Consider the following 22,228-nt stretch of genomic DNA (forward strand, 5'->3'; position numbering starts at 1 on the left):
CCAGATGCAACCTTAGAGTCACAAACGTTGTGGGACCTAAAGTCAGTGCTGCAGTGGTTGGCACTGCACCATCCAAGGCCCTCACCCTGCAAATCAAGTCAGACTGATCTCCTTCCACCTACTGCTCACACATTGGGTAGGATGACTTCCAAAACCGTATCTGAACGGCCCAGTGCAGAGCATGGATTCAAACTCCCTGGACGCACACGTGGGAGGAATTTGGAGCATTAAATGTTATTTATCTCAAGCTTCTCTTTTTGCCTTTTCTTACCTGCCTGCTTTAATTTTCAAGATCTAAGGAAACTGCAAATACAAAGACATCCCAGCCCCAGAAGCAGGGGGTGGGCCTGAGACGTGCTTATACTGTGCTGACCTGACAGGCATGGATTCACCCCCTGCCTCCTGGTGCCGCGGGGGCATGCCCAGGCCCCCGACCAGGCAGTGGGGCTGACGCAGCCCACGAGCACGACCTGCCCCCACGCACAGCTCTGCTGCTGCCTGCGTACAGGTTGCTTTCCTGCAAAGCTGCCTGGTGAGACAGTCAATGACCAAAGCATGCTCACTGTGGCTGCTGTAGGCTTTGGCTTCCTCGACTCAGGAAATACAGGAAAGTCAAGGGGCAGGGAGTTCTTTCACAGCGATGCCTGCAAAAAGCGTGATTCATTTATTTATTCTTCTATGAACACCCTAGCTGGATGACTAAGGCAGATCTGCAGACTGATGACCCAGAAACAGTAGAGATAAATTTCATATGTAGGGGAAGGAAAAAATAAGTTAAAAGCCATACCCAGACTGTTATTTTCCCAAGTTCAGTGGTTTACCTCACAGCCTGAGTCCTAGCCAACACCAAGAATATAGCACAGAGACTTGCTCAGGGGCTTTTTTTTCTGCCTCTTCTGCCTCTCAGGGTGGGGTAACTGAGATTAGCTGCACCTGTGACTTCTTAAATTAGCAGCACATAAACTCACCATAGCTTCTGGAGCTCTCAGATGTGAGGGTCAGGGTGGCCTGTTTCTTTTCCTGGTTCCAGTTTAAGTGGCTGAGGTGGGTGCTGCTGATTTTATTGCACCTTTTCCTTCCCTTACCTCAGGTAAGACGTTTGCACTTGTAGGGTGAGGGGGTGGAAAGGAAAAGGAAGAAAGTGCCAGGTGAAGTAAGTCTGCTCAGGCTGCTGAGCTCCTACTGGGGAGGCAGGAACCTACCTCCTCCCTGATCAGAGGATGGGTCTGCAAGGTGGGATGCTGTAGTGATTTCTGAGGAATTGAAAAAAGATTGGGTGAATGTAGGGGGAAAAATACTTCTTGGTTTTGCTTCAGGCCTCTATATGAGAAACCTTTCTGTGAACAGAAAGTGTCAAGCTACAAAGCAGAGTGAGTGTGAAACAATCTACTGCAGGCTAACTGGTTAAACTGTGGCTAATAACAATCTGGTGCTAAGCTAAAGTAAAGGACTTAAGTATTTTGTTTTATTTGTTAGACCCCAGTGATGTTCCCTAGGAGGCTGTATCTGTGGTGCAAGTGTTGGGTTTAGGTTGTTGCGCTGCTCTCAGCCTGTGATTCCTTAGTGCCAGTGAAGTGCTGTATGTACAGCTGTAGCAGATGAGGTGCCCTGGGTGCCTATGGAAGCTGGTGTGCCTCATCCCAGCACCTCCCTGTGGAAATGTGCAGCAGGACTCTGCAGAGGGCAGGATTCCCAGCCTGTTTGTGTGCACATGCTCGTGCAAGCCTGCAATCATAAATACACTCAGCCTCCTGGCTGAAAGGCTCCAAATATCTCTGTTTTCTGGCCCTACTCTTGGAGCACTGGGGTTACTTTTTAAAAAGTGACTCTTTTATTGAATGCAACTTGAAAGTATTAAGCCCTGAGCAGCATGTGACCCTGGCACCAGACAAATCCCTTTTGAGTCCTCAGTCTATAATCCTGTGTGCAGCATGCAGGGTGAGGTAGGAAAGTTCTCCTCTTCCCATCACATTCCCTTTCAGCTAGCTAGGCAGTATTTGACACAGAGGTATTACGCACTGGCCATTATACAAGCTATTAGGTTCAAACCCCAACACCCTTGTTTGGCCCTTTAATGGCTGTAGCCATGCATTCCAGAGAGTGGTCCTGCATAGTCAAAAACTCACATCTTGACTGATCTTATGCTCTTTGATTTCTTTGAGTATTTTCTCATTCCTGTACCGTGATATAAGCTGTAAATGTAGAGGTTAACGCATCTCCCTTATTATATGGTTTGCAATAGGAGAATATTGCTTCTCTCCGTACCACTCTAAACAGGCCAGTCTCCATAACTTGTCAGCTGGCTTCCTTGGCTTCCCCACCACCATTTTTACCCTTTTCCAGTCTTGACTCTGCCAGAGGCTGTATTCTGTGGGGCACATCAGGCCTTCATTCCGCGTAAAGTTCATAATCCTTCGCAGGGTCAAAATTACTGAAAGGCGTACAGTGGTGTTTCCTTGTGCTTTCTCTCTCCGAATTAGTTTTGGTTTGTAATTCTCATGGTCTAGCACAGTGTATCCACATTTCCATCATAAATGCCATGGGAAAGATATATTTCACACCCAATGCTCTTTTTAAATGCTGAGTTTTACCAGAGCTGGGAAATAGCTTAGGTGAGTGACCTTTCCCTGGAGGTGGGCCACGTCAAGGCCTCTTCCCTCAGTGGATGGGAGGAAACCAGAAGAATGGGGACAAGTGTTGAAGTGCTCTTTGCAGGGAGTGACAGCATGTGAGGGGGACCCTCACTCTGCAGTCAAGTTTGATTGAATTAATTGTTCAGGTATGTGGCAAAATGGAACCTGGGAGAGAGCAGAGAACCTGGATGGATGTGTTTACCTGCAAAGAGGGTCAAAGGAATAAGGTTTGGAGGAGGCAAAGATAATCACGCAAGGTCAATCACTAATGTCTGTGGAGTGCTGGAGCAATTGGGTGAGAGGGAGGTGCAAATCAAAGTCTTATTTCAGTCAGATCTGTAGTATCTCTGTGCACGTTTGTCCTGGTGCAGGACTTTGCCTTTGCTATGTTCAATGACCTTGGACTGATCTGAGGCCTCCATCCAGGTAGCTTTGCAGTCTACAGAGCAAAAACTGAGCAGCTTCATCGAGTGGTGCCCCGCTGCATGCATGTGAATGTGTTTACACACACATGCGTCGTCTTTCTTTCCAGCTCCTTCTCTCCCTCCTCTTTTTCCATTTGGTTCTGCTTTGCATTTTATTTGCAATGTGTTGTCCTGTTTTCAGTATTGCTCATGCATGTTGAGTTAAGGTTCCCCGAGGAGTCTGTCTGGCACTGAAAAATTAAAATTAACTTTTTTGTTTTTCACACTCTCAAAGCCCTTTATTATAAGCTAGAGTTTTTGCTCCAGGGTAGTAGGATGTTGGGAAGAGCCAAAATATGGCACTGCTGAGAATCAATTAGTATAAAAACTGCACTACTATCCAACTGCGTGCTGATTACCCCACCCCCCAAAGACAAATGTGTTTGCAGTTTAGGTAACAAGTGAAATAAGCATGTTGAATTTCATTCTAACATGTCACTCTTATGGACTTTCTTCTCCGCCTCAGTGCTTTCCTCTAGATGTGTGAATTGTGTCCTGTTGAGAGCTGGGCAAAATATGCCTGGGAACAGCAGCTCCCTCCCTTCCTCTCCCCCAGAAAATAAGGGAATTGTCTTGCAAATACCAAACCGATGTATTTCAAAGTGTTTCAATTTGGTGGCTGGCAACAAGGGGACTTCGATGCTACTCACAGTGAGGAAGGTGGTATCTCATCTTAAATGTACAAATCAGACTTACTGTACATGAGGGATCTGAGTTTGTCCTCTCTGCTCGCTGTGGAGATCTGAGACATGTCTTGCACATCCCAAGCATGTGATTTCTTGTCCTCTAAGAGTCCCTACAACACTGGCTTTGCTTACACACTTAAATAATTTGCATGCTAAATTGAAGAATCAATTCTGATTCTGTTTACGAGGTGATCTTAATTAGTTAAGGAAAATAGCAGCCTCACTGCTGTTGAATTCCTTTGCATGTCCCAAGGATATGGTAACAGTTAAATATCCTGCCAGTCTGGAGGTGAGCAGTTTTGGGGGTTGTTTGGGTTCAAGAAAAGAACGAAGTGAGGAAGCCTCATCAGGTGAGGACCCTGCTGTGTGTAACCAAAGGCTTTGTCTTTTGTGGCCTCTGATCTTCTCCTACTGTTTGCAAAACTCGCTTTCTGTCCTCAGTTATCATTACACTTTGGCCAGAGAGAGAGCTCATTTTTACTGCAGAGCACCCAGCTCTGTGGCACCTAGGCCTTAATGGCAGGCAAGAGATGAAAACAATGGGAGGTACTGCCTTCCCTTCCCCTGTGTCCAGTTCTGTCTACCCAAAGCTATGTCCTAATTCTGGCTGATGGCTTGGTATGGCCACTCGCCCTTTCCTCCACAGGACACATTATACACCCTTGTAAAACTTCTTGATAGCTTTGTGGTACAAAAATGTGTGGTATAGATCTAAAGGGCCTTCTTTACTGTAAGGCTGTAAAATGTATGCAGGGCCCATCCCACTTTGCCTCTTACTATTGTCCCTATTCCTCTTGAGGGCACTTGCACAGCATCAGGGAAAACTGGATGCATGTGCCTTCTGAAACAGAGTCCTATTCCAGATATTTAGTCTTGGGGAAGGTGAAGCTCTGCCTCCCCGTGGGGAAACAAATTCAGCTAACCACATAGTGCGGGGTGGGGGTAATGTTGGCATGTTGCATAACTGCTTGACAGTGCTTCCTCATTGCCTCACCTATTAAATGTGAGCATGCATGTGCCCAAGCAAGGGCCCAGCTGCTGCAGCTCCAAAGTCTTGTGCTCTGCCCTGAGCTCGTGTAACAACAGGGAATTGCCTCTTCCTCCGACAGCCAGGTAAGCCCATGCTCTAATGTACAGCTGTGGCAACTGCTTTGCTGCTGTGGATGTGAGCATATCACCTGGTTTTCTGCTGGCCAGACCAGAGCAGCTCTTGGGCTGCAAAAAGAATTTAAAACGCCACATCACTTGTTCTTCTCTTTGCCATGAAGTCACTTGTGCATAGTTGAAGCAAATTTCTTTGGTCTGGATTTCATTTCACTTTGCAGCTACAGGAAGAGTCACAAACTACTCAGGTTACTTACGGTAAAAGTGAGTAAGTTTTCCCAGTACACATTTGGGTCTATTCTTGTCATGTGCGATTGCTATCGGAGCAGGAGGTGCTGGAGCCCCCTCTGTCCGCGCCTGACCCTTCCAGTTGGAGCAGGGCTGCATGCCGCCCTTCCAAGTGACGTGTTTCGCACCAGGCAGCAAGTTCAATAAGCCTCTGAAATTTGCTAGATGCGAGCAGATTGTACGTGGGGCCGGGGTTTGGGTTTTTTCTGTCTCTTTGTGCAGTTGCTGGTGGAATGTGTTTCCCAAGCCCCCATCTGCAGGCCTGTTTATTTTCCCTCCTCTAAACCTTTTCTTTGTAGGGTAAGATGGAGAACAATGGGGACCAATGGTCTGAAACTGAGCAAAGCAGGGGAAAAACTAGGCTAGACGTCAGTAGCAGTTTCATAACCGATGGAAACGAGTATGGGAGCATTTGCCCCTGGGAAGAGGCTGAATCTTTTTTTCATCAGCTTCAAATGAGGCAATGCAGAGGAGGAGGAGGATTCTATTAAAATTAGAGAGGGGGGGAGGGGATTTGCTGGCATGACTTGGGCTGGAGGAACCCTCACAATCTGTCCTGCCTATTAACTCAGTACAGATTGAAGACTTGATTATAGGGTATTTCCTGTTAGAGAGGCTTCAGCATATTGTCTTCCTTACTCACATGTATGAGGTCACCTGATTATTAGAATCTCAGGTGCTGCCTAACCTCTGGGGGGGGATGTCTGGAAAGGGCAGATAGCTGTGAAGGGGCTGGTGTGAAGATTTAAGCTGAGCGTTAGTTGACATTTGCAGCGTAGAAAACAAGGGCTTTGCCAAACCCGGCCTGAACGTTGGCCATGGCCAGAGACTTGCACCTGGTCAAGTTACAGTACAAAAATTTGTACAGTGCTACTGTTAAGCAGTTGAGCCCCGATAGCTCTATTTAAGGCTTGTACTTATGAGGCAACTGGGATAATACATTGGGTATGGTGGTAACTGTGTGCTCCTCTGGCACTTGACTTTAGACTTGGATTTTATTCAGGTTTTTGGCCAGGACCTCAGATTTCACGAAGGGGCAAAGCAGGGCTGTGATAATGGTTCTGACCACCCACGGGAGCAGAGCTCCAGCTGACCTTGAGATTGTCCTTAGATCTACACCAGCAGACTTCTAATGTGTCTTCTTCCTCTTCCTCAGCTATACCTCCCCCACCTCTTTTATTTTCCCCTCTGGTCTAAGTGGGTAATAGAATAAAATGGGAATTGCCCTTGGGTAACCTCCAGCAAGCAGAATGCTCCTCAGTTGACATAACTTTATAAATGGATTTATAAATGCTATGTGAAGGCTGCACCTGGTGAAGGGGCCTGACTTCTCTAGTGGTGCCCACTGAGCTCATCCAGGGATGCGCTGGCACTAGACCCATTTGGGAGCCTTGCCTGCTCCTCCTGTGAAATGGTCACCCCTGTACCTCTTTGCCTCAACTCTGAGGAGTATACTCTGACCCAACAGAAGTGTCTCCATGAACTGTACACTCTGGCGTTTTCCTGTTCCAGTCACTCCAGGGCTAATAAATAGCAATGGTAATAAATAGCAGCAGATGCTATAGACTGAAGATTATGTATGACCCATTTTCCACTGGCCGTATGCACATTTTAGTACATGAAGTACTCTCTCTGCGTATCATTTAGTTTCTAGTGTACCCCCTCTGTGGCAGGAAACTGGAGTGCTTGGGCACAGGAGGGAGGGAAAGTAGCCTTCCGCACATGCGGGTATAGGCTGATGCACTTATAGGCTGCAAAACTTGTTGAGTAAACAAGTGGTCTGAAAAAGAAATTCATGCTGAAGGAGTTAGTCTTCCTTACTCTGGTGTCCATGCTTCTGCCCCCATGTTTCAGAGAGCTGAGGACACATTGAAGGAAATGTCCAGGTTTCAGCTCGACTGCTTCTGCCTGATTCCTACCCTTTCTTGGACCTGCCAGTCTTCTGCAATCTCAAAGCATGGTAGACAGTGGTATTTAGCAAAATACAACTTTCTCCTCCTTTAAAACTTAGCTTCCTAATTTAGTATTGCCTTGCTCAGGATTTTATACAAAAGACTGTAAGAATCTTGAAGTGAACAGAAAATTTGTTGGGCGAGTATCAGTTTGTGGAGCAGGAAAGAAGTTTAAGGGATTTTTAATCTCATGAGATGAGGCTCTCACTAGTGCTAGCTCCAGCATGGCTCCAGGTTGCATATGCAATGCTATGCAATACCATCCTTGTATAGCAGCTCAAATATAGATGCAATAGGCATACACCCTCCTGTGTTTCACTGAGGTCCTCAGCTGAGGTGGGGTGGGGGGATATGAACATGCTTATAATGCTTTAGGGCTTGAGCTAGTTGCATGTGGGGCCAGCCAGGGTGTACCTATGGAATGCCGCCCATGTATGCAGCTGAAGAATACTCTGGTCAGAGTGAAACAGGCTTCACTGCATGAAGCAGTGAATATATCTATATATCAATATACATATGCACATATATATATATCTCAAATCCAATTAGTTCCCCACTCCTAACTTTCTCTTACTTGAGCTGTGAAACAAAATGATACTGCTTCACATCTCCTGAAGCAGAACTTCTTGTTTCAAATTCAGTGAAGCATGTGAGTGAAAATGATTTGGTTTGAACTGGTGAGCCTGTTTTCAAGAGAAATCTTCAGTTTTATCAGCTGTCAGTTCAATGCTCAGAGTTAAAGCCTCCTAAGCCAAAAACAGAGATTCAATAGGTTAAATAGACTTGTTCTTCAGTAGCAATAAGAGACTGACAAGACAAGAGGAAGTAAATGTCATGTTTTTAATGCTGATTTGAACAATCTCCCATGAAGTCAAAGCACCAAACTGGACACACCTTGTTTTCAGTATTCATCGCTGAAGGGATACTCTGGATGGTCACGCCACCTGTGGACAGGTCAGATGGAACAAGTGAGCTTCTTGAGTGAAGCAGAATATCACATCACTGATGCAGTTGTCCTGTGCCTAGCAAACCTCTTCCTTGCAATATATAGGTGGCCTTCATGGAAGGCTCTTCTGCTTATTCAGAAGCTGTCTGCTCTGAATAATCTTTGCTGCAGAGTTGGAAGCAAACCTGTGCATTTAAGGAGAGAACAGTGAAGGACCATTTTACAGGCCTACAGACTGCATACCTTAAGGACAGATGGGAAAAACCAACCAGAGTTTGGATATCAGCTATTCTCACTATTTAATGTAGTGGATTTAGCTCAGGTTAGTAGAAGTGTTGTAGGGAAGGGGGATGGCTTCACTATGTGTGCGCTGTGGAAGGGGAAGACTTCTTTGTTCACGTGTCTAGAAGGACCCTCAGAAATAAGGGCTGTATTTGAAGGAGAGGTGGAGACACCAGACTGTACTACTCTGGCTTATGCACTTAGAACTGGCATGAACAGGTCTGGGTCTGATATGGTGCTTTCTCCAAGTGGCTGTGGTATCTAGACTAGGTCTGGCTGTCCTCTAGCTCAGCCTACATGTAGATGTTCTGCCAGGTTAATAGCACCAGTGGCAGAGAACTTACAAAGAAGCTTTGGGGTGACCCAGTTCAGGGGGAAAAAGGGATGTTCATGGCTGCATACTACCAAATGTAGAGATGCTTCAGGCTTCATTTTAAAAATTGCATGCTCGGGGAAGATGCATGATCCAGGATCATTATAGAAGGCAAGAAGAAAACTTCCAGGGTCAACCACAGGTAAAAAAAATAACTGTGTTTGCCCATTATTGGCAGACTTGAGAGAGAGGTAGTTGTGTTCTGTTGTGGGTTTTCTTGTTTGTTTGAGAAGATGATGCTAAACCACAAGCCCTGGCTTGACAAACACTTTCCATTAGCAAAATAAAAAATTTCTGAAGAGCATTCTCAGGTGCAGCATGGCAGCTGGCTGCCTTGCCTTACAGCAGAGCACAACAAATACTGGCATTTATCCCAGCTGTGAATTGTTCCAGTTTGGGAAGGATACATTTCACAATATTGAAGTTAACTAACTGGAAGGCATCAAACATTTTGAATTGGTTGTGTCAAAACATTTCATTCCAATATTCAGCCAAGCTGAAGTGTTTACACATTAACAGATTGAGTTGGTTAAAAAAAAAAAAAAACCAAGCCACAACACTTTGGCTTGTTTGGTTTCAGTATAATTTGACAATGTCTGAGTTGCCAGTGTCATAATCTCTACTTTCCATCTATGGAGCATGCTTGCTAATCAGATCTCACATGTTAAAAGGTCTGAGTCCTTTGAGTGAAAATGATTCACTCAGAGGAGTCAATGCACCTTGGAATAACTGGTAAGGAAGAATATCCATAGCAGAGACTGGGAGCACAAGATAAATCAAGCAGACAGGTTAATGTAAAATTTGCCCAGCACAATACTTCTAGATTTCTCCAAGGGGAGGAGAAACCATTTCAGGCTGAGATTTCCTCAAGTACTCATTTTTACAAAACCTCAATTTTCTGCTCAGATGCTTAACTTGCTAATTCATTCCACTGATTGCAATATCCTGTTCGTATGGGCTTACTCACACCATCAGAACAACAGATTTGTACACAGTACCCATGGTAGCTGATAACTGGAAAAGCCAGAGGAAAGCTGGATTTTTCCATTCCTGTTGGCATTTTCATCACAGCAGTCGAAAGTTTGCATGAAGTTGACTAACCAGAAGTCTTTCTGTAGGATGGTTTGACTTTTTCAGATACATATTGCTGGATGAAATAAGAAATCTCTTTAGGCTGGTAACTCATCTGTTGCACTGTCAATCCAGACACTTCAGTGTGAGAACGCATAGTAGGCAGATATGTTTAGCTGTTCCTTACATGGCAACATCGCTTTTCCGAGAAGGCATTTTTCACAGTTGAGGTCAGACTGTATCTAAGCATTTTCCCCAAACATGGCACTCCTGTGAAAAATAGAGCTGGCAATGTCCATCCTATGCATCCTTTTCCTTGTCCTCAGTGGCCTCCTGTGACCAAATTTAGTCTAATAAAGCAAAGCATTTAGTTTATTAGTTTTTGGATTGGTGGCTTAGAAAGTTCTTTTCCTGTGTGCGTTTGCATCCTTTAACTTCTTTAACTTCGCATCTGGAAAAGGCTCTTGCATTTGCACCAAGGTTAAGTTTCGTGTATATACTCACTAAAAGTTTAAATCATGTTATAGCTCAACATAGCTACGAAAAAACAAACAACTTCAAATACCAAAACACATATAAGAATCTGCTAGGCCATTTGTGAGAAGCCTTCTGGAACTAAGTGCTGCTAATTGATGGAAGGCTATTTTAAGTTTTAAGAAACTAAAGCTTCAGAGCACCTGGCTGAGCTTAAATTTGAAAGATGAACTCCATTATGATGCTTTTAACTTAGTTCATATTTCCTATCATATTTATACTGCACAGTAAGTGGTTCATTTGTTCTTTGCAACATTTCCCCCCATCTTTTGAGCAATGGTCAACATTTTAGAGTGCTATTGATGCTGCTAGCCTGCTTTTCATTATTTTAGTGCTTAAGCACACTACAGTTTGGCAAGACACAGATAATCCAAGGTAACAAGAGAAATGCATGGAAATGAATCTAGCATTTGGCTACACGTTGAGTGCCCTGAAAAGGGGAAAGCAAAGTTTGGCCATAAACTGTAGATGCTCTTGAGCTGAAGGAAAAAACAAACGGCCTCATTCTCTGGAAGAGGAGATGTTGGGTTAGTCTGAGCCTTCTGGGCTAGTGCAGCCTTCAGGTGAAGCAAAACTACATTGGGCAGTAAACTTTAGATTACAAGCAGCAAGTGATCAAGCCTTGTTAGTTCTCAGAAGAGATAATTAGGAAATGGTCCAGCAGTCAAGCTGCATGGTTTTCTGCTTTCCATATAAGAAGGTACAACTCAACATGGCAGTAGAAGAGGGAGATTGCTTGAGAAGACAGCGTCAGAGGAAAGGCCAAAACAAAGTTTCTGACCACTTGTAGTCACTAAGATATCTTTTATGAGGAAGATGGGTAGGCAAATTTTGATGTTCTGACCAAAGTATTAAGTGAGAAGGAGCAGAGCTGTCCTTAAATTAGCCCTGTGGTTTCATGTAGCAGTGTTCTTAATTCTTAGCCTTCCACATGGCAATTTAGGACAAGTTGCCTCTGGAAACACTAGGTTTACAATCCATAAGCCATTGTACTTGAGCAGCAACATGGCTTGCTGAGCACTGGAAGTGAAGGTGAGAAAGAGCGGAAAGACAAGAAAGTGCTCCTATTTAAATTTCAGCTCTGATATCCACGCTGCTAGACAGGGGCAATGCTACACCTTGTGAGTGTCTGAGACTGCCATTACAAAATACAGCAGAAAGCATTTAAGGAGATGGAGCAGAGATGGAATAGCCAGATACAGTCACTTTCTATTAAGTGGGCTTTTGACATCTGAGCTGTAAGTAAGTATTGCACGCTTATTTTTGCAATGGGTCCAGGAGCATATTCAGGCTGCATTAAAGACCTCCCATATTTAAGCCTTACCTTAAAATAAGGTTGTTTATACAAAAATTAATGTTAAAAGGAAGTGATTTTTTTTTTTAAATCCTCTGAAAAGACAAGAATGTTCTGTGAAGATCTAGGATTCCTCCTGGACTTACATTAACAGTTCCACATAACGAACATTTTTGTTCAGGGCTTCAATTTCTTTCATCTCTTTCTCAGTGAGGGAGAAGTCAAAGATCTAATGGAAGGAGATATTAGGAATAAGTTAGCATTTTTTGTCATAATCAACATTCATATGTTCCAGATTTCAGAAGTACAATCCCCCTTCTTCCCCACCCCGTCTCTCCCACGAATCCGTACTTGCTTGCATTTATAGGAAAGTCTTGAGGATATGAATAAGTCCAGTCACATTTGCTTACACTCTTTTGCAAGAAGAGAAAGGTAGTCTGGCAAGTACTGGGCCACCAGTTTTGAAAGCAATACATTGGCAGGGAAAGCGGGGAGCAGTGTGCGTACTGAGTGCTGCAAGGGACACAGGAACAAATTCTTCATCTTATTTGGGTGTGGTGGTCAAGCCAGATGCTTTCTGGTGGTGTGGTTATGAGCCTTTCTGGCACACCTGTATGCAGCAACCCTTCCCTAGCAAAGCTGCCCCAGACCTGAAGACTGGGCAGAACAAGTCAGTCATTCCTGAACAGCTACAGCCAGCAACCTTGGGCTGCTGACCTACTGAATTACTTCATCTTGCTTGTGCTGCTCACTGCAGCAACTGGTGCTCTGGGATACACCACCAGCTGGAACTTTAGCTACTCCAGAGGGTTAAAAGACACCAAAATTTCCTCTCTACTTTGCTCTATTATTGTCATATCATGGTACCATTAAGTGATGGGGACAAAAAGCAGCAGATGTGGCAAAGCTTGACATTGGTCAAGCCTTATGTCTACAGAAAGAAATGGGAAAATCACCTTCTATAGAGGCTAAGCCAATGTAAGTGGATTCATCCATGAACCACTGGAGTATGAATTTACCTGGAAATTCTCTCTGATGCGTTGTGGATTGAAGCTTTTTGGGATGACCACCACCCCTCGCTGGATGCTGAAACGCAAAGCAACCTGTGCAGCTGTCTTGTTGTACTTTTTGCCAATGGCATTCAGCACAGGATCCTTCAGTAAAGGAGGAGAGGACACATTTACCCTGGAAGAAAATTGGAAAAAAAGAAAACCAAAAAACCCTCCTTATGTTTAATGTCAAAACATAGAGGCATCCACTTGTTTGTGGACAGAATACTGTACCTTTTTGACAAGTAGTGTGAAAGATGGGAGAAAAGCTTTGGCACTTAGGTTGGCAGGCTGTCAAAGGCAACTTCCTATGTAATGTCCTAACGTTGACTTAGTTTTTACTTCCTCACCTAAGCCTCAGCATTCCCAGTTACAGACACTTGCTTTCTGTTAGAGGAGACCTAAGACAACCTCCTATACAGACACCTGGCATTTTTTAATGACAGCATGCAGCAGGAGTGTTGCAAGTTTACGTTCACAACAGTAATGTTTAGACACTGAAGTTCAAAACTACTTTGAAAAATGGGGACAAAGGTATTTTGCACAGACTCAGCAGTGGAGAACTACTATTCTTTTCCTGGATATTGTCTATTAGGAAGTAACATGGGGACTTACCATGTTTCATCCCTTGAGGTTCCCAATGGGCTATACCCAACAATAACAATGTCATGTTGTCTGCAAAATTCTAAGAGTTTGGATTGGGTGAAATAGGGATGGCATTCAACCTACAAGAGTAATGTAGAAAGAATGATTAATCAACATGACCAGATAGAGAAGCAGATGGTGTCACAATATTTCTGAGTGCTAGAGACCAGGTGATACTTTCACGAAAGGATACAGGTAAGTTAAGGAATAGGGAAACTCAATCTGTGGTTACTGTTTAAATTGTACATGGCTGGGTGATGGATTTTTTTTTTTCAGTGCACAGCAGATCAACATCTGTAATTATAATTTGGCTGCAGGGAATTTTTATTGGCCCACAGTGGAAAGGTGGCAATAAGTGGGGGGGATGGAGCTGAGGGAAGCTCACTAGAGAAGTAGGCTGAGAAGGCATCCCATCTCATGTGGGTCAGATCTTTGTTTCTCTGCCTCTTGCATTCAGGATGACTAATCCGATGCTGTTTTTAGGGGAAGTGTTGGCATAAGCTGTCACAGATAGAAAAGTGAGACCTCTCCATAATGGTTATGACCTTGTAACAAGCTCTGCCCTCCCACACTGCAAATACTGTTCCCTTACAGGCAGGGATTTTCTGGCTGCGTTCTCAGTCTCTGGGAAAGGGATGTCTACAAGGTGACAGAGTAACCACTGTTTGCAGGCAGTCTGAAGCTAGCTGGCACATCTATGCTTGCTGGCTAGCTGCCCTAAGCTGGGCTTAATCTTTTGCCCAGTTTTCCTCGACCCCAGGAAGCAGTAGCAATGCTCAGTGCAGTCTTAGGGGGATGCCAGAAACAGCAATTGCATTTTGCACCCGCTGGGCATGTTAATACCAGTGAAGGGTGCTGGAATTTCCTCCTCTCACAGGCTGCCTTTCCCTGCAGGCCAAAGACAGAAATGAAGGCTATGGCCAGCCTCCATGTCCTGTCTCATGTCAATCCCAGCCCTCCAGGCCACGTGCTGAGGGTGGGAAGTTGGTCCCAGTTGGTCTCTGGCCTCTTCTCTGATACTGCTAATGTGGATATTCATTTGTGCCAGACGAGTCAGAAGAGCTTCCCAGTGATTTCTAGGAAATGCAGTGACCTGCCAAATGCCAGAGTCAAAGGTATTGGGCATTCAGATGGGTCACTGCCACTTACTGTCTTCTCTGAGCCCTGCTACTGTAATTTAACTCGGACTTGCCTATCATCTTCATGGGCTTGCTCAGCTCAAGTTGGTCGCTTAATGGGGTCTCCTCTTTAATTTAGGTTTTTCTCTAACTCTTGCTGATGTCTTATAGGAAAGGCACAAGAGAGCAAGTCCAGGAAATTTAGGAGTTACTTCTAATGGCTTTTAAACTTGGGAAGCTTAGAGTGACTCAGGATCCCTGATACTTAGGGTGGTTTTGGTTTGGTGTCAGCTGAGGTAGACATGGCTTCATTGAGGACTAGTTAGCTCTGAATAGTTTGTCTTGGGAATTTTTTGGACTTGAAGTAAGGTACATGGCAGAGATTTAAGATCTGCATTGACTCAGCATTCAACCTTGTTACAGAGCTTTGGCACAGAGGCGCCAGTTTTATAGTCCTGGAGGAGGAACTGCGGAGAGCGATCATTCCAGCACCTTCAAATATTTATCTTTAGCCTAGATAGGATGAGTAATATTTTCAAGCTAAAAATGGAAGTGTGACAGCATGGAGGGCAGCATCTGTGGCAAAGCGTACGTCACTTTTCTGCACATGGTGGCTTAGGCCACATGTTGCCTTTGCATTCCCTACAGGGCAGTGACACTGTGGCAGGCACTGCCCTCAGCTTGCAGTCGTACCTGGTTGCTGACAGGTTTGTACTTAAGTCCTGGCTTGTTCAGGATCATCTCCAGCTGCCTGCGGTTGAAATTGGATACTCCAATAGACTTTGCCAAGCCTGCATCTTTACATGCTTCCATAGCCTGCAAAGAAAGCAAAGACCAGTGGAGTCCCATATGTTGGCTTGATTCTTTGGAGCATGTGTTTTAGAGATAGGTGGAAGACAGTCCATTCTTGAGGCTGCAGAAAAACCTTTGCTGCAGCAGAACTAACAGCTCTATTAGCATGAGGGCTGGTGCTGTCCTGCTATTCTAAACTCCCTTCCTGTGTAGACCTGCTTTCCAGACCCAACCCTAATTTTTTTTATACCTCCTGTGAGGGTAGAATTTGTCTGGAGAGCAGAAAGATTAATCTGAGATATAGATACTTAAGTGCCAGACAGCTGCTTTCAAAGAGTTTTGCTTACTTTATGCTGTTTTAGCACTGCCTCAAAGCTGGAGAAGAGAGAGTGAACAAAACAGATTGCTTTCCTGATAAGTCAATTTATTCCTTTTGATTGTATGAGAGTTTTTCATATGAAGTCTCTATCCAGTGAGATACCCTAAATATCTGGCAAGGCACATGACAAAACCAGCACAGAAAACTTCAGTACAGTATAAAGTAGAAAAAAAGGGGGGGATAGGAATTCTAGATATTCTGCACTTCAGACAAATCCTAATAGCTGAGAAAGCCTTATGAATACTGGATATGAATACATGCTCTGGTCTTCATTAGCTTCATCTGCTGGGTTGTTGAGGGGAAAGAGGATCCTTTCCTACGGTCTTCCCCTTTGCTCCCAGAAACTCTGCACGCAAATGATTCAGTGACTGTTTGAGGCACAGCAGACCCCACTGTGGAGCTGGATGCCTCTCCTGCCGGTTTTGTTATTCATTCCTGTCTCACAGGAGCTGAAAGCAGGGAGGTAAGAGGCACCATGTATTTGATGACCTCTAGTTGGCCTCATATGCTTTGTATCACTCGGTGACAAGTCAGCAAATACAGTCATCTGGAGCCATTTTTGCCTGCTAGCACCATACTGAGAGAGTGAAATTATCTGGATTGAGTTTAGCCAGTTTTATTTAGATTGATGCTATTATTTGCAGGCACTTACCACCACCTATTTCTCTCTTGGCTTATTAGCTGAAGAGAGTGCTCTGCTACAATATATCCTTTACAATAAGCACCAGCTTGAAGATAAAAACATAACAGAGTTTGGACAGCTGTTGCTTTCAACATTTGAGCAACTAGCCTGTGAAAGAGAGGAATGAACTGCATCAGCCAAAGATGAGGGTAACATAAACAGCTAACGTGGAAGTCCCTGTTCCCCCTGAGACTCAGCCTGGATGTCTCAGCTGCCAGGGGAAAGCCCAAGCCTGCCCTGGGTGCTCTCCCATTCTGAACTTTCACTCAGAATTTCACCCATCCTCCACCTTTATCTGCTGCACCTCGAGTAGAGCTAAACTGGGACATGACTATCCAGCTCTGGACAGTGCAAGCCGAAATGGAGCATGTAGTAGCCCATGTTATCTCTCTTGGTGTGAACTGGGCTGAATCAGTGATGCTTTTGCAGCAGACCTGGTGGAGCTGGCCAGCTTTCGCCATGAATTAAAGAGTGTCCAAGGCTTCGAAAGGCAGGAATGTGAGGAGATTGCTAATCTCACTTTCTGCCTCACCTGAGATCCTGAAGCCAAGTGGCAGTAGGCTTAAGGAGAGATGTGGCTATAGGACTAGACCGCATCACAAACAAGTTTAGGATGCAATCTTTCAGGCAAATGCTAGTTCCCTCCAAGTTTTCTTAGCAGAAAAACCTTGTGTGTTCTCATCTGATGACTAAATTTAGAAGTGAGTGAACTTGTTCTGATGGCAAGGGTTTTGGGTATTTTTGTGGGTTTTTTTTATGGTAAGCTTTAGGGCAAATTCTGTTTTTTCTTGAAGTTGAAAAGCTTCCTTTTTTTGAGGAGGATCCAGTCACTTCTTAGGGCTCTGACTTTCTCCTGCTGTAAAAATCTGATAAAGAGGAGAGATTGGTAAAAACCTACAGATACCTCAACTAGCACATGTAGAGTGCACTCTCTGAAAGAAGGAATGTAGATGTCAGATATTTCAACAATGTTTTATTTTGTTATAAAAATAATTAAGTGATGGCAAGAAGCAACATCCTTAGGGACAGAAGTAAAATTTATCCATGGAGCTAGTAGAATTTGATCCATTTGCCCTGTCAATATGCCTCAGCTCTGTTTATGAAGGCCACAAGTAAAACTGAGAATGAGGATCTGTGTTTTTAAAGCATATATGGATGGATGTTGTGTTTGCTTACCTCCCAAGTGGCACATAAGTCTGTCTCATGGTAGATAAATTTTCCATTTTCATCTTTTGGGTAGATTGCATCTCCAGGCTGAAAAGTAGAACCATGCTTTTGTGCTTTAAAGAAAAATTTTCATTCCTCAGAGCAAAGATTTTTCCACAGACTCAGTTTTATACTAGCAAACAAAAAACAATTCAAAAGCTTTCTGAAACACCCTAAGTTCAACAGGTCATTCATGCTGGGCTTACCACGTCCTCCACTGCTAGATCATCCTTGCATACACTTCTGAACTGTCACATGAGTGCACACTCAGGAGTTCCCAGATGGCCTTGTTTTTCAACAAACTTTCGACCTTTACGTTATGGTATCCAAAGCACTAGTCTCCTTCCAAAGGGCTGAGTTAAGAGTACCAACCTGTATTCTCTTCCACTTCTTCCCTCCTTTCTTCCCAGCCCTTCTCCTGATCCTGCTTGTGTCCTAGGCATCTGGGAAGAGTACCAGCTCAGTCCAGCTCCCAACAGTTGGAGGGACCATTTCCAAGAGCTACTCACTAGCAGTAAAGGGCTACATGCGTAGCTATAGTACAGGCCGTGAACCTCTTAAGTGCATTATCCACCTTTCTTTGCGCACTAGGAACTCTTTCTTCCTATCTCTATACCCCATAAACAAGACTTCATATATGAAGTCACGAGCACAGCTTTTTCTTATTTGCTGGTCACTTCACTGCTGTTGCAGGCAATGCATTAACACCTCCATCCCTTTGTCTGATCACAATTTCACTTTTTTTCATAAAAACCCTTCAGTGATGTTTGACATTTGATCCAACTGCAAACTGCTACATTTCAAAGGCCTGGGTACAAGAGGTTGACATGGTAACTCCTCAGGAACATGCAGCTGTGACTAATACGATCAGTAACTGGCGCCTCCCAATTCAGTCAAGAAGTTCAAATTCAAAGCATTTCATGGGAAAAGTGAGCCTAAGGAAAACACAGCCTCAGACTTCAGAGACCAAGGTCTACGTTACAGGCAATAAGCCTCTCTCCTCCAAATGTGCTGGTTTTCCTCAATGAATTCCACAAAGATGACTTGTTGCCTTTGTTGCTGTGTCTTGCTGAAAAAAATAATCTTGACTAGGAGGTAGGTGGTGGATGGGTACATTTTTTTTCTATTAGAAGGCAAACTGTTTGCCATCATAACTTAAGGTGGAGATGCCCTATTTACAAAACCACCCCACGGTATTTCGGAACAAACCATTCATTCCTATGATATCCCAGCAGACTATCAAGGACTGCCAGCTTAATGCAGAGCAGTTGGACTTCTTTGAGTTCAGGGGATGAGTCTGAATTCAAGACCTTTTTACTCTGTTCCACTTCTAATTCATTAAATTCTGTTCAACATTACTTTTTTTATAGTAGCCAACAGACAGCAACTACATTAGCTAATTTATCACACCCCCCCCCCCCCCCCATTTTCCTCTATTTCTATCACTTTTGTTCTAAAAAGCAAACAAAGTCAGGATGAATGGTGCTTGCAGATGAACTTATCTTGACTGAGATAAGTGGTGCCAGCTATTGTGGATTTCCACAAGGATCAATCCTTCCTCCTCCTTCTAGGGAACTGTACAAGCTGTTGACGTACAGTTGTCTCTGCTCAATAGTCTCCAGGTAATACTTTCTCTGCCAAAGCTACCTTTTTATGCAAGGGAGTTCCTGAATGGAAGAACTGTCTGCAGATGGATAAAGAGGAATAAAGTGCTGAGAGAAAGGCAGTGTTTTGATGGTGACAGGATGGTCGTTACTGGGTCTTTGAAAAGGTCTTTCAGAAGTTGGTCACATTTCTCAGCTTTGGATTCTCATGGACTACACCGCACCAGTCATTCCCACAAATGCTGTTGTCTTCTCTTCCAGTTCTCTTGGAGATAGCCATGCACCTTAGACTGAATGTAAGGTGGCTTCCTACCATGCTGCTGTATGAGCACTGAAATAAGCGGGACAACACCATATAGTCACTGCCACTATGCAGGGAGCACATTGTATCATGCCATGTTCAAAGTCTAGAGGCACTCCGAAAGCTACCAGACAACTTACTTGCATATTTAAAACACAGCAGTTGGTAACCGCTGAGAGGAAAAGCCCTGCTCCCATTATAAAAATTTCCTCGCCAACACAGATGCCGGAAGACAGGTCTGCACATCCCATCGCTTTCACAAAATGGTCTTTGACAAGCAGGCTTTCTCAAGAGAGCAATTTTAACAACTTGTGAATGCCTATTGTATAAACAGAAGGCAATAGGAAGTCAAATAGTGAGGCCATTGGTCTGTTTTGATTTATTCTCTTAAAATGACAAGATGATACTTCGATGAGACTTGTTCAATGTAAGGCTAAAATACCTGCTTTCCTGCTAGATCACAGAATAATGTAGTTGGGAGGGATTTGGAGATCATTTAGTGCATGGGTACCTGCTTACTGATGGATCAGTCATCTGAGCAGAGGCCCCTAGAAAACCTGTCAGTGGGTATGAGCTCCCCAGGCAGAGGGCACGTGGTGGCCTGGAGGAGACCTGTTCCTGGTGGTCATCTGCCTTGCTAGGGTAGAGGGGCTGAGCACCACCACTGGGCTAAAGGGAGGAAGGACAAAAGTCCTCAATGGGGAACCTGCGTGAGGGAAAAATACAGGGAGGTGCAGGCTAATGTTGATAGGTCAGTGTTGGTAGGTCAGGATAGAGTAACAGATTCCTCTTACTCTACCTAAAAGTCCTATGAGAGCTTGCACCACTGGGCTCTGCAGGGGCATGTTTCCTACTGGTTTCAGAGTGGGACCATAGGCTTTGTCTCAAGTTCTTCACTGACTTCCAAGCAGAGACTAGTTTTGCTAGAGGGCTTTTGGGGAGACAGGAAAGCACCAACGTTTGCAGACTAGGGCAGAGTAGGAGTTTGTTAGCGTTATACCTGCACACTCCTCACCAAAGGCAAGCATCGCATGTGGGATGGGTGTATTTGTGAGAGACGGAGCAAAGAAAGGAAACCTGTTGCCATTGCAAAAGGGGGGTGGGGTGTCTCTTTGTATCTGGCACAGAAAAATGTATATTTTTCAGGCAGAAAGCAACTTCTTTTTTTCTCTCCTCTCAAGGGGGACAGGAATGAATCTCCAGGACTGCTACTCTTTTAACAACTCTGTTGATACAGGCCTCAGGGAGTCACATGTACATTACTTTAAAGCCAGCTGTCTATATCTTTATATTGTGAGACAATGACCTTCACTATGTGGGAGAATGAACTACTAGAGAATACAAACACAAGCAAAGGGAAACAGGAAATTGCAAGTGGTGGGAAATTTTTAAAAATGTACCCAAAAGGATTCCTATCTGGGACCGTATAAATAAAGTTTTAATATTTGAGTCCAGTTACTCCTATACAGGTCTTAATGGGATATGGCTTCCTTGGGGGGAAAAAGGAACTGCAGGTCTAAGATGATTGCTTCATTGGTAAATTGCTTCCTATCTGATGCTTCTGGCAGTTTGCAGTCTGTAGTAAAATATAATTTTAATAATCAGAGAACTACCTTCCTTGCAAAAAGAGGCCAGTTTAGAGCTTAAACATCCCACAGAAACAATTAGCCAGCTAATTGCCTGACCATATTCTCTCTAAGAAAAAGGATTTAATTGGTTCAAAGCCACTTAAATATGTTTTGAATCTCATTCTTGTAATTTCACTATTATTTAATTTGCCTTTATATCATGTACTTGCAGAGGAAAATTGTAAAGCAAGGTACAAATGGCTGTGAAACTAGAAAGTTTGGGGACTTGTGAGAGCTCATGACAGGGGAGGCATGCAACTCTGTGAGCCCCTTGCATTCAAAAGTTTTGGCTACAAGTTGCCCAGAGTCAGCAGTATGAAGGAATATCAGGCTTTAACTTTTTAGACGTATGAAAGTGAGAGATGGACAACCCATGTTTGGGACCAACTGTGATCTACTGAAGCTGTCCAAGAGGAGCACTGGAGTTAAGGAGATTAAGATCATAACTATGATTTGCCCAGTGGCTTTAATACTACTGAGGCTGTCTGGTTTTTGGGGACAGAGTAAGGAAATCAACTTGGTGGCTTTTTCCCCTTTCCCCCTCCCCCTCCAAACTTGGCCCCTAGCCCTTCGCTGCTTTGTATAACCACTTTCCTCCAGTGACTCCCTCCTCATGGCTCAGAGAGGATTAAGACACATGTGCTGCTACAGTAATTCTTCAGCATAGGAAGTGTTCAACCCCAGTTAGGAGACCTGTCCTTCCAGTGGAGAGACCCCATGCTACAGCTGTCAGTAATTTTTCTCACATCACCTATAAGCCTTTCTTTGTGTGGGTAGTGCACAGAAATGTACGCGTGCAGTGTATATCAAACATTACCTGGCCAAAGTGCTAGTTTCAACATGGACTGGAAGCTGCAAGGAAGACGCTAGATGGAGACCTTGGTTCAAGCCAATCATGCACTTTTTTTAGGCAACTTTTCTTTTTACCTTGAAAGCCATTGGCAGCTCAATAATGTAGAGGTCAACGTAGTCCAGCTGCAGGATCTTCAGGGTTTTCTCCAGCGTGGGACGCACCAGCTCTGGGGGGTGGCAGGTATTCCACAGCTGGGGAGGCAAGCATAGGCTCTTTTTTGGGTGCCAGGAGGAACAGTGAGCATCCTCCAGCTGACACCCAACCCCACCCACACACACTCTTGTCCTTCTGACAGGGCCCGTTATGCACAGTGCAAAGACATTGTGGTCTACATCACTGCAAGA

The 22,228-nt window shown here is 44.3% G+C and overlaps 1 protein-coding gene across 2 annotated transcripts in view; it reads right to left on the reverse strand.

The window, feature by feature from the left end:
* Nucleotides 1–7,958: 7,958 nt before the first annotated feature.
* The window catches only part of AKR1D1 (aldo-keto reductase family 1 member D1), a 35,488-nt gene continuing 21,218 nt past the window's right edge, over nucleotides 7,959–22,228 (reverse strand). The window contains exons 3-9 of one of the 2 annotated variants that reach the window (XM_050895585.1): nucleotides 21,959–22,075; nucleotides 17,469–17,546; nucleotides 15,133–15,255; nucleotides 13,292–13,401; nucleotides 12,647–12,812; nucleotides 11,774–11,856; nucleotides 7,959–8,071 (exon numbers count right to left, since the gene is read on the reverse strand). In XM_050895585.1, the coding sequence (XP_050751542.1) occupies nucleotides 8,029–8,071; nucleotides 11,774–11,856; nucleotides 12,647–12,812; nucleotides 13,292–13,401; nucleotides 15,133–15,255; nucleotides 17,469–17,546; nucleotides 21,959–22,075 (720 nt within the window). In that variant the 3' untranslated portion in view covers nucleotides 7,959–8,028. The remainder of the gene's footprint in view (nucleotides 8,072–11,773; nucleotides 11,857–12,646; nucleotides 12,813–13,291; nucleotides 13,402–15,132; nucleotides 15,256–17,468; nucleotides 17,547–21,958; nucleotides 22,076–22,228) is intronic. The other variant, XM_050895594.1, reaches the window with a different exon arrangement.

This window comes from Gymnogyps californianus, chromosome 1 (assembly GCF_018139145.2).
Source record: "Gymnogyps californianus isolate 813 chromosome 1, ASM1813914v2, whole genome shotgun sequence".
NCBI lineage: Eukaryota > Metazoa > Chordata > Aves > Accipitriformes > Cathartidae > Gymnogyps > Gymnogyps californianus.